A 12,500-nucleotide genomic window follows, 5' to 3' on the forward strand; every position below is an offset into this window, starting at 1 on the left:
GGATAACCAGATCAATAGGACTGAGCGGACTTTGATCCCGTCCTGTTTTCTGGTTCAAGCCATATTCAAGCTCCAAGTCTCCACCCCTGAGCCCTTGCCATAGAGCCAGTGCAACGCCCCGGCGAGGATCTGCAGAAGGTGGCCGATTTGGACCCTTGTCCACGCCACACTCGGGGTGGGGGTGGGGGGGGGGGTCTTCACTCGAGCCATGGGGGCCAGATGCACGCTGGCTTATCAACTTTGGCGGAGGGCCAGGGATTTCGGGGACTGACGGGTCAAAGATTAACATCTAGACCTGAGCGCTCTCACAGGCCGGCTCAGATGGCGTTTGCATAGAAAGACATGCAAACAGAGAGCAGGGGGTTGTGGGTAAGAGCATGACACGCCACTGGCCACTGAACAAAAGCACCAACAGTCAGGGACTAATGTGCCCTGCCGTCTGTGTGTGTGTGTGTGTGTGTGTGTGTGGAGAAGGTGTACGGAAGGTGCACACACACCGCCCCACTCTCAACCAGCGTCGAGGAACCACAACCTCTTCAGGTTACGCTAATTCCTCACACAGTAAAACAAGCCCTCTTGGAAAAGTGCCACTCCAATATGTCTATATTAAGTCTGTTAACTATTAAAAAGCAGGCTAGCCCCCCCCAACCTGAGTCTCCCTGTCCAAGAGTGCGAGGCAGGGAAGACTCTGATATTACTGACATACGCAGACCTCCGCACAGTCCACTCTCAGGACCACAGCACACTCACACCCCTCCGGTTGTCCTTAATCGAAACACAAATTTGAATTTGGGAATGATCAAATGCACAGCTTCATACAGAGATGAAATGGCTGCTTCTCGCTGATGTGTAGAAATCAGTGAATGAAAAAAAGTACAAAGGCAGTAAAGGAGGATGGGGCATATCCGCAGAAGAGCTGAAATGTGATCAGTGCATGTTCAACAGAAATGTGTACTTAAGGAGAATTCTTGTATGAGCCTCAAAGAAGCTAAAATGTAATTTAAGTTCGTAAATATTTTAGGCAATTAGGTTTGTGTTGCATCTAAAATATCAAAGGAGAGCCCAAGGTTTGGAGCCGTGAGCTCTGCACTGGTGTTTGCTAAAGTGTCTTCTCACGCATAACGGGACTCGCCAGGGTGGGGATAGGTCAAACAAACAAACAAAAACAGTGGACATAAAATGCCAAAAGTGGTTTTCAGTGACGCGGCTAACGGGTAATGAGAGGAGAAGAGGACAGGCATTATTCTAGAAGACCACGTCCTGGAACCATGGCGAAAGGCATCGTGAAAAAATGACCCACAGCCCTGGACACGGCAGAGGTGAGCCGGGCCGCGGGATGGCAGGATAGGGTCCCGGCGAGAGAAGAATTCAGGCCACGAAACCTTTCCGTTAAAGTGGCATCACTCTGCAGAGGGGTTAAATTCTTCATTTAGAGGTGATATTCAAGAGATTGCTACATGCTTTTATGAGAGTTTGGCTTTAAATGTAGTTAGATTGCACCTCTAATGGCTGGAAACGATGGACGGACTTTGGCATTGCGTGTAGAAACACACAGCTGTGAATATACGAACCAGATTTAAACATCTTCCAACATCTGTTCATTATAACCACGGCGTTTGTGACAAAGTACATAAACACGTTCATAGTGTTTCCTTTCATCTGATAATCATTGAAATGTCCTACAAACGACTCCTGTAATGCACTGATGAATTACAGGAGTCATTTGCTAAAAAATACAAAAAAAAAAACCCCAGGCCTTTTTCTTCTTTCGCTGTTTTTTCCTGCAGCCTGATTTGCGAACACACAAGTCAGCGTGTCCGTGCAAACCTGCAGGCTTGCGAGCCGCTAAAGGAGAAACGTTGTGGGCGTAATTCTGACGTGCAGCAGAGACTGAAACGCGGCCAGCCTGTAACCTAATAACAGAGCTGTGCTGGGAGGGACGCTGTCCTCTCCTTCTTGTGGACCGAGCCAGTGTCTTCACAATCGCGTCTCAGCAGCTGAGCCCCACGGGAGGACAAGTCTGTTGTCCGGCTGAGACGCAGAACCGTGCTCCACTGTCATGTGCACACCCGGTGACGGGCCAGAAGAATTATGAAAAAACAGAAAAGAGGGAGAGAGGGGGTGAGAGAGGAGGGAGGGCGGGAGGGAGGGAGGGCGACAACAATTCAGTGTCTATGAAAAACGGACGCAGGACAAAATGGCCCATTCATTGTGTTCCGCGGGGAATGCTGGGACTCTCCTCCGCCCCGGACCAAAAACAAAGCAGCCCTTTTTTTGGGCTGCGAGGCACAGGGGCCTGAATGCTTTGCTTTGCCACCCTAGCCCTAAGAAAACACGGGCCCCCTTTCAAAACTGCAGAACGGCCGCACACAGTAGAGACTATTAATGCTTCAACCCCCCCCCCCCCCCCCCCCCCCCCGCTCCCATCCAAGTGTGTGCGTGTGTGTGAGTGTGCCCACAGCGGAGGCTGAGGGACATGTTAAAAAGCCACTGCGAGACAAAACAGTTTGCTCAACATTAACAGGGAAAACAGTGGCCCAGGCAGGAGGGTAGAGAAGACCGAGGCCAAATCACACTGAAGGATGTGTTCCCGCCAGCCCGGAGCGGGCTGACCCGCACCGAGAGCCAAGCGCGCCACAAAGAGACAATTCGTTAGAGGAGAGTGCAAGAGGGTACTCCGCGTCCCGACCCCGGTACCTTCACAGTGCCCTGTAGGACTCCAGCCCTCGTCCAGTCATCACGGAGAAGCAATTTCCATGGAGCACAATTTTGAGGCAGCACAACAGTGGCCTCTGGGAAGGAAGCTGCTTCATTCATTAGCGTTATCAACTGGCAGGGGATTTTGGTGTTATTTCTGCCGCATACATTCCCGAGCCTGTTCACAAAACCCCTCAGGTGACTAATCTGAGCCACGCCCAGATGCGACTTCGCACCTTGCTAACTGTTCATGCGCCAGCCTGGTTTGCCATGCCGAGCAGGTTCATTAGTGCAGCTTAGCTGCCGAGGTGTGGGAACACAGCGCTCTCCTGATAATTACCAGGATGCATCAGGAGCTCGTGCATGGAGAGCCCACAGCCGACCCGTTCTCCTCTACCTCGGAGCGCTCGCGGCGGACCTGTTGACCTCTAACGCAGCTCTGAGCACTGACACAGGTGCCCTGAGGTAGCGACAGGCAGTCTGACCCAGAGTTTAACGTACCGCATGACCGCATTCATGACTCAGTCCACCAAAAGAAGCGAATCGTAGTTCTGCACTCCTGTCAGCCGCGGGAGAAAGTTACGCGGCCGTACAGGTCTAAAACTGCACCTGCTGCTCACCTGGTTGTCGAAGAGCAGAGCTAACAACAGCTCCCTGGGCATGCACACACACACACACACACACACACACTGTCGTACTCATACATATCTGTAAGTCACTCTGGATAAGACTGTCTGGAAAATACTGTATCCCGCTGTGTCTGCTATCCCAAGCACCATTCCCAAGGACAGCCTTGCTTTCCTGAGGACACTCTCACTTGTCTGACAGTGATGCTACTGTTTGTACTCCTAATGCTGAAATTTGTTTGACTAGGCTGATGTCATTAAGTGTTCTGCCTCTATCCACTTAGCTTCATTTCAAAACCATCACAGCCCTCTGCTGAGGTTGTAGCTATTAGACTGATTTTTGTGCAACATTAAGTTTTAACACAGGGGCTTGCGAGAGCTTTATTGTTCAGATTGTGCACACGACTTTATTTAACGTCAGCAGTTATTCTGCTTCCTGACAAAAGTCACATTTCATAGCTAATTAAATTGATCCCCCCCCCCACACACACACACAAACGCACACACACACACATACGCTCCAACCAAGCACACTAAATGGAATTATTTGTATCCAAGTGTCAATATATTAAATCGAAAGGGGGCTAACGAGTCAGGTCATTGCATTCTTTTATCTCCACTCTCGAATGCTGGGATCTTCATCAGCTAAAGTCTTCCTCTGAATGGAGGAGGGGTACAGTTCTGACTCCGGGTCTCTGGGCGCAGGCCAAGTGTGTGTGATGAGCGTGTTATGGGCCCCAATCCGACTAGCAGAAAAGCCAGCAGGCTACAGTCTGTAAAAATCACAGCAATTTCATACATGTGTACACACACATGTGCACGCACGCACACACACACACACACACACACACTAATTTCTGTCCCTATTACACTCTATTTGCCTGTCAGACAATGCTAATTAGAGCGCAATGTTTTCAACATTGTCAGGCTATGAATGAGACTAGCGTGGCAGATCACAGGAGCTCTGGAAGACAGCAGGAACAGCGAACAAGGCGCAAATTAGGAGTGTTATCTTTGTTCAATTACACACCCCAATATTTATCTCAAAACCCCAGATAAATAATTCACTATTATAAAAAGTGCCTGGTGAATTTGAGGAGCCTAATGAAATACTGGAGTTAATCATTGTTCACCGATTTAAGAAGGCAGCCCACATTTCTCATGGCTAAAGACAAAGCTACAGTAATTAGGTCGTCTGGAGTGGTGGAATAACACCAGCGAGATATGATCGTGGAGGCGAGATCCAAGGGACGGCTCCGAGCAAAGATCCTGCACGCTAATGAGTGTGGCGTTAAAGACCCGACTCACAGCGGGCACTCACCTCGTGCGGACACTACTCACCTGAACAGCGTGGCGTTACGTGAGCCTATCAAAAGGATGGCAGAGCGTCAGCGTGCTGGACTCTCGGGAGGAGATCCACGTATGAAGAGCACAAAGGCTGCGGTGTTTAATTAGGCGGTTTCCTTCTGTCCGGCCCAGACGGGACTTTTCTTTATTGAACTGTGAATTCTGTCGCTAGGCTGTGACAGTCGGATAGGGGAGTGTGTTCTGACAACAGCACTCTGTTAGGCAATAACTTACACACACACACACACACACACACACACACACACACACCCACACACACACACCCTGGTCCCTGACAACAGCACCCTGTCACACAGTAACCTCCTCACACACACACACACACACTCCTGTTTACATATTGTTTTTTTCTTTTCTTTTCTTTTGCTCAGACACTAACAAAATCTTTGAATGAACTGTTTTCTGTTAAGAACCTGATACCGCCTGATTCATCTCATTCAAATAACACACGCACACACTCAAGACCATGTGAGGAGAGTAATTATGTTTAAAGGGGCGCTGAATGTATATGAGCACCGGGGGTTTCTGCTAGTGAGTGAGCACTGGCTCTGATTAACCCTTTAACCCCACCCCATCTCGCCCCCCCTACAACTCCAGCAGAGTAAACTGGTCTGAGGCCAGCCTCCCAGTAGTCCTGAGGAAATGGTACACATATGAGAGAGATCAGGCTCAGACACACACACACACACACACACACACACAGGAACACAGAGACATATGCCTGTCAGCCCTCAGGAACAAAGACTTGACCTGGAGGTTCTCTCTTCTGACTGGCCCCTCTGTATATTAACAGTACTTATATTCAGACAGAGGAAAACACACACACACGCACACACACGCACACACACACACACACACGTATGTACACACCCACCCACTCAACACACACACACACACACACACACACACATGCAAATGCACACACAGTCAGCTTTGGTTTACTTTGGTTTACATTGCTGTCTGTCTGCCATTGCTATGAAGGTGGTTAGTTGTGTATAATTAGAATGAATCTTTTATCTGGGGTGGGGGTATATGGGGGTATATGGGGGTATATGGGGGTGAGGGGGGTGTGCCGCCATTATCATTTAACCCTTGGAAGCCTCCTGCTGCTCCCCTGCTCCAGAAGGACCACATGAGAGGAACCTTTTCTGCTTTGAAGTGTGTGCTGACAACAGCTTCTGCTTTATCTCTGCTAGAGAGAGACACCTTGCCTGGACCAGAGATACCAGAGATACCAGAGAGAGAGAGAGAGAGATACCAGAAAGAGAGAGAGACACCTTGCCCTGGACACAGACACCGCAGAGAGAGAGAGAGAGAGACACACACACACACACCTCACCCTGGCCAGGATGCAGACACTACGGAGAGAGAGAGAGAGAGAGAGAGAGAGAGACTACCTGACACATGAAAATACAATCCATCATATAGCCATTTAGGATCATTCAGACTTGCAAGATAAAAAAATAACTAAATTGATTTCTAAGTGCTTTGGGTTGGCATAACAATGTCTCGTGTGCCTCAGAGCTGTAGCGGAACTCCTTAAGGGGCAAGAGAATGTAGAGAGGAGGGTAGAAAGGAGGAGGCAGAAACCAGAGAGCAGCAGGGAGACGGATCGGGGGTGGGAGAGGAGGGGGAGCTGGTGGGGTCAGCGGACTCCGGAAAACAGCCACGTGGAGGTCTCTGTTGGAGTAGAGCTGGGGACGTCCCCGGGGTGCAGATAAGTAAAAACAGTCCTGCATAATGGCAGAGCCTTTAAAACTCAGCACGCGTGGGTGGGGAGCGGTGTGTGTGGGGGGTTGGTGGGGCGTCCAGTCGTCTCCACGCCAGGCAAACGCAAGCTCTGTCTGATAAAAAGTGTGGTTGAGGAAAGAAGGACACTATCGAGGATACTGTCGTGGCGTGGCGGGCGGAGCCCCCGCTCTAATAAGCCTTCTGTTTGCAGTGAGATGAGACACACATGAGATGAGACACACATCATGGTGGAATTCTTTTCTCAAACACAACAGAGACTTTGGCTCACTTTTCAGCGTGTGAAGATAAAGTTCAGACTGCCCTTTGGGGGAATCGTTCTTTCTCCTGAAGTGTGTGTGTGTGTGTGAGGCGAGGTCTCCACCTGTGCATGTCACCTCAGTGCAGGCTGTACCAGCCCTGGTGTTCTGGAATGTCTGGCTCAGAGCCAGCTTGGGAGTCTCTGCAGTGTGAGCTGAGACTCACCCAGCTACTACACACACACACACACACACACACACACACACAGACCTCTATTGAGTTGAGCCTCTCTCTAACAGGGTGCCTTTTCTCTCATACACCCCCCACCCCCACCCCCCAACAGCAACCCTTAATGTTTCATGTGTAACTACATAAGTGCTGATGTAGTGTTTTCATTAGAAAATCTCAAAATATCAAAAGGTACGATGTTGCTGTCCTGCGTCTTCACCGATACACAGACTGTCCACTGTTACAACACAGTGAGGGTTTTGCCATTTTTACTAGTCTACTCTTGTGTACAGGTATAATGACAACATTTAAATGAACTTGAATATAAGTGAAGTTTATATTAAAATCGTATTTTCCAGATTGTCTGGGACAGAGCAACTTTTCACTGATAGGGCAATGCATCAAGGGAATTTTTCCTCAGCTCATGCAAAGCAGAAATGGAAGTTCTAAGGTGATTAATCACAGAATGAAAATTCTGCAGGAGAAACAAGTGCTTGTCTTATGACTTTCAGCACGGTTTATTACGTTGTTTCATAGACTGCTGCTCCTGTTGCTAACATGCACGTTCCTGGCCCACCCTGTTCCCACCATTACCACAGCCGCACGGGTCCAAGATAAGCCTCCAACTCACCGGCTGCGGGAGAAATAAATCCAAACAGCCCGAGTGGAAGCGTCATGGAGACTGGCTCCACGTAAACCTTGGCACGCTGGCCCAGACGGCGCTGTAGCTGAGCGCGTAAGACTGGTACCTCCTTGCCCCTGCCGGTGGGTTTTGCCTTCCGGATGAAGGTGAGTAAGTGACTTATTTGTCCGGCTTTAATTGTCTTAAATAAGTGACACATTTTTCCGCTCCCGGATCAAGATCTGACTTTGACATTTGTTTTTAATTGTCCCAAAGCCCCAAAACCTTGGAACTCCGGGAGGGCGTTTGCGTTTTCAGCGCGGTAATCCCCTCCTTGGACAGAATTACTTGCTGTATGGAATTTTTGTAACAAGAGGCTTAGGCTAACCAAATAAAGGGTGTCGAGCGTGGGGGTCTGATAAGAACATAGCACCGTAATCTACACATCTGCTATCTTAAGACAAGTGACATTGTAATCCCAAAGGCAAGGAATCAATCCCTCTCACACTACCTGCCTTCTGTGTATAAACTGTGAATAGAGAAGGCAATTTAAAAGTGACTGGCTTTGACAGCAGACAATTCCAGACTCTCTCTCTCTCTCTCTCTCTCTCTCTCTCTCTCTCTCTCTCTCTCTCTCTCTCTCTCTCTCTCTCTCTCAGTAGGGTGTTCTTTTATTGGGATCCCAGTCAGTCTGGTTAAGGAACTTGGTGATGTGATTACAGGTCACCTCATCAATAATAGCATAAGGAGGAAAGAAAGAACGCTCCTCAGCCAGAACAGTAGCATGGATCTCTTTCTATCTCTCTCTCACTCCCTCACACCTCCTCCTCTCTAAACGGTCGCGCACACGAGCCGATCCCAGCGTAAACTGACGCCCCCCACCCCCGTTTTAACCGCTCACCTTTAACTGCTGCTCTTCTGTGCCCGGAGAGCTTGGTCGCAGCACTAATTAACTCAGAGGTGTTGTGCGTTACAAGTCCCCTGAACTGATCAGAGGGGCCCGCAAGTGCGTTAGTAAGCCGCGCCCTTCCCTCACTCCGCTCATCCACGTCCCGAGGCTCTCCTCTTCCTCCCGGGCCCAGCGAGGAAGACCGAGGGAGCGAGGCTCTGGGACTGATACAAAGGGACTGACTGGGGAATCGTGGATACTAGAGGAGAGCGAGAGAGTGGATATCGGCTCGAAACCGGAACTTCTCTGGCTAGTGCTTGTGTCTAACAGCCTGGATGTCAGACGTCTGGCTGCTGGCACCCCGTCCCGGAGGAAGTAGCCGAGAGGCAGGTGGAGACGCTGGGAGTCCGCTGAGTGGGTCCATGCGGAGAGAGTGTGTGGAGGCCCGGTGAGTGAAGGGAGGGAGAACAGTACCTCACAGCTCCATCACTGGCCTCTGGAAGTGCACTTAACAGAGGTTTTGACTGTGTGGCTTTGACCATGTAAATCAAACAAGTTTGCTTTACCCTGACACACTGGCACAGGACGTGTGTATGTGTTTTTAGGAGTAGGATATCTAAAGGGTGGTGTTGGGGTGTCTGAAAGTACAGGACAGAGTTCTCCAAACCCTCTCAAGGTTGGAGGAAGTGACTTCTACACTTTGCAAGCGGAATGCCTCATTCGGAGGCCCCGGGCTTTGAAGTGGAAATCAAACGCAAAGAGAGATATAACCCAAACACCTTAACCGGCCGTGACCCTGTCTGGAGTAACGGGTGAAACTTGAGAGACTGGAGGCCAGGAATGGGGCGGGGCATGGCGTGGAGGGAGGGCTGCAAAGAAAGATTGACGGACGTTTCAGGTACATGATTGGACGTGGGCCTGGGACAGAGGCAGCGTGGGCAGAGATGTGGGGAGAGCCGTACCTGTTTCCACTAATAGAGAGAGAGAGAGAAGGAATGGTGGAGAGCTCCACCAGGCACCAGGAACTATTCCACGCCCTTGGCTTTCATGTGTGTGCTGTGTGTAAAGACCTTGAGCTCTGCCACCGGGCAGACTGGGCTAGTCCAGCACTCGGGCTGGGTGGTCTGCTAACCTCGCTCACTGGAACAGCACATACCACACACACACACCCCACCACGCAAACACACACACACACACACACACACACACACACACACCCCACCACGCAAACACACACACACACACACACACACAACCCACCACGCAAATACACACACCCCACCACGCAAACACACACACACACACACACACACACACACAACCCACCACGCAAACACACACACCCCACTTCGCAAACACACACACACACACACACACAGCCACAATCTCTTTCATTCTTTGCAAATATTCCTGCCGTCTGTTTGGTTGCCAGCTGGTGTGAAGACTCCTCTCGGGCTGCGGCCTCATTTCAACCCTTTTTGTCTTTCCACAGTTCCCATAATTACCCAAAAAACAAAGTGGCACAGTACTGCAGAAAAGTGGCCCTACACTTTAAGACGATATGTCTCCCGCGTTTTGTTCTGTACACCTTTAGCAGGACACCTGTGAACAATCAGAGTGAGAGAGAGAGAGAGTGTGTGTGTGTGTGTGTGTGTGTGTGTGTGTGTGTGTGTGTGTGTGTGTGTGTGTGTGTGTGAACCACCTGCCACACCACCACCCCCAGCCAGGGCAGGACCCAGTCCTTCTGGCCTTCAGAACCACACCCACCCCCACCCCAAAAAACAAGAGAAAAAAAAACTATGCAAACAGCAACTGCACCAGGCCAGGTGTTGTTAGACACACCTACTCGATCTCGCACGCTCAGCCCTTTTTTTCATTAATTAGTGAGTGCTAATTATACCCCCTCCTCTTATACCCCCTCCCCTTATATCCCCTCCTCTTATACCCCCTCCCCTTATACCCCCTCCTCTTATACCCCCTCCCCTTATACCCCCTCCTCTTATACCCCCTCCCCTTATACCCCCTCCCCTTATACCCCCTCCTCTTATACCCCCTCCTCTTATACCCCCTCCCCTTATACCCCCTCCTCTTATACCCCCTCCCCTTATACCCCCTCCTCTTATACCCCCTCCCCTTATACCCCCTCCTCTTATATCCCCTCCCCTTATACCCCCTCCTCTTATACCCCCTCCTCTTATACCCCCTCCCCTTATACCCCCTCCTCTTATATCCGCTCCTCTTATACCACCTCCTCTTATATCCCCTCCTCTTATACCCCCTCTTCTTATACCCCCTCCCCTTATACCCCCTCCTCTTATATCCGCTCCTCTTATACCACCTCCTCTTATACCCCCTCCCCTTATACCCCCTCCTCTTATACCCCCTCCCCTTATACCCCCTCCTCTTATATCCGCTCCTCTTATACCACCTCCTCTTATATCCCCTTCTCTTATACCCCCTCTTCTTATACCCCCTCCCCTTATACCCCCTCCTCTTATATCCGCTCCTCTTATACCACCTCCTCTTATATCCCCTCCTCTTATACCCCCTCTTCTTATACCCCCTCCCCTTATACCCCCTCCTCTTATATCCGCTCCTCTTATACCCCCTCCCCTTATACCCCCTCCTCTTATATCCGCTCCTCTTATACCACCTCCTCTTATATCCCCTTCTCTTATACCCCCTCTTCTTATACCCCCTCCCCTTATACCCCCTCCTCTTATATCCGCTCCTCTTATACCACCTCCTCTTATATCCCCTCCTCTTATACCCCCTCTTCTTATACCCCCTCCCCTTATACCCCCTCCTCTTATATCCGCTCCTCTTATACCCCCTCCCCTTATACCCCCTCCTCTTATATCCGCTCCTCTTATACCACCTCCTCTTATATCCCCTTCTCTTATACCCCCTCTTCTTATACCCCCTCCCCTTATACCCCCTCCTCTTATATCCGCTCCTCTTATACCACCTCCTCTTATATCCCCTCCTCTTATATCCCCTCCTCTTATATCCCCTCCCCTTATACCCCCTCCTCTTATACCCCCTCCTCTTATACCCCCTCCCCTTATACCCCCTCCTCAGTTGCCATTGGCCAATTATTGAGTAACCTGCATGAGAGTGATAATGAGAGACAGAGAGAGAAAGAGTGAAAGAAAAAAGAGAGTGAGAGCAAGAAAGAAAGAAAGAAAGAAAGAAAGAAAGAAAGAAGGAGAGAGAAAAAAGAGAAAGAGGGAGAATGAAACAGAGATTGAAAGAGAGAGAGAATGCAGGGAAGTGGCATTATTCAGTTAAAAGATAACATCCACCATCCCTCCTGGATCCCGCAGCTAGACACACACGTTCACACAGGTGCGATGCCAGGGGTCCAAGCACTGACCTGGATCTGCTGCTGGAGAAGGTTGATCTTGTGCTGCTGCTGGAGCAGCTGTTGTTGCTGTCTGGCGATCTGTCGGGGAACAGAGATGCCCGCGCATTACTGCCCGCTCACACACACACACACACACACACACACACACACACACACACACACACACACACACACACACACACTTCAAGACTGCCTTTAGCTCTGTGAAAACGTGACAAAGTAAAAAAATAATGCCATAATTCTATGTATGTTGACAGTAGATACATTTATATGGATCGACTAGATAAGATCAGGTTTTTAAACGGGTCACCAACCCTTGAGGCTGTGAGCCAGTGAAGAGCTCATCAGACTGATCCTCCAGTCCTAATAAGAGCTCAGACTGGTGTGGAGCACCAACCACACCACACATTCTGTTCTGTGGTTGGCTGTGGGAGAGTGACACAACTGGCATCTTTATACATTGGAGGCGTGTCTAGCTATGAGTGGGAGGGGCCTGTCAGTCAACCCCCCCCAAAGCCCCCCCCCCCCCAAAAAAAACCTGGGAACCTCAGCGTCCCCACGAGCCTGTCAGCCTAGTTTTAAGTGTCATTTAATTTTCATTTTCAAATATAATTACAAAGTGTTCACTGTAAGATATCACTTGTCTGCAAATGTGTCAGGATTAATTTGTGCCGGCTCCTTCACGAGTGTCAACAGTTAATTACTGTGTCGTGTCTG

At 49.9% G+C, this 12,500-nt stretch overlaps 1 protein-coding gene across 13 annotated transcripts in view; it reads right to left on the reverse strand.

Annotated features, from left to right (window-relative positions):
- The window catches only part of sox6 (SRY-box transcription factor 6), a 163,669-nt gene that overhangs the window by 53,676 nt on the left and 97,493 nt on the right, over window positions 1-12,500 (reverse strand). For all 13 annotated transcript variants that reach the window (XM_035531268.1, XM_035531260.1, XM_035531266.1 and 10 more), the window contains one exon: window positions 11,793-11,861. In XM_035531268.1, coding sequence (XP_035387161.1) covers window positions 11,793-11,861 — 69 coding nt within the window. The remainder of the gene's footprint in view (window positions 1-11,792; window positions 11,862-12,500) is intronic.

This window comes from Electrophorus electricus, chromosome 1 (genome assembly GCF_013358815.1).
Source record: "Electrophorus electricus isolate fEleEle1 chromosome 1, fEleEle1.pri, whole genome shotgun sequence".
Taxonomy (NCBI): Eukaryota; Metazoa; Chordata; class Actinopteri; order Gymnotiformes; family Gymnotidae; genus Electrophorus; species Electrophorus electricus.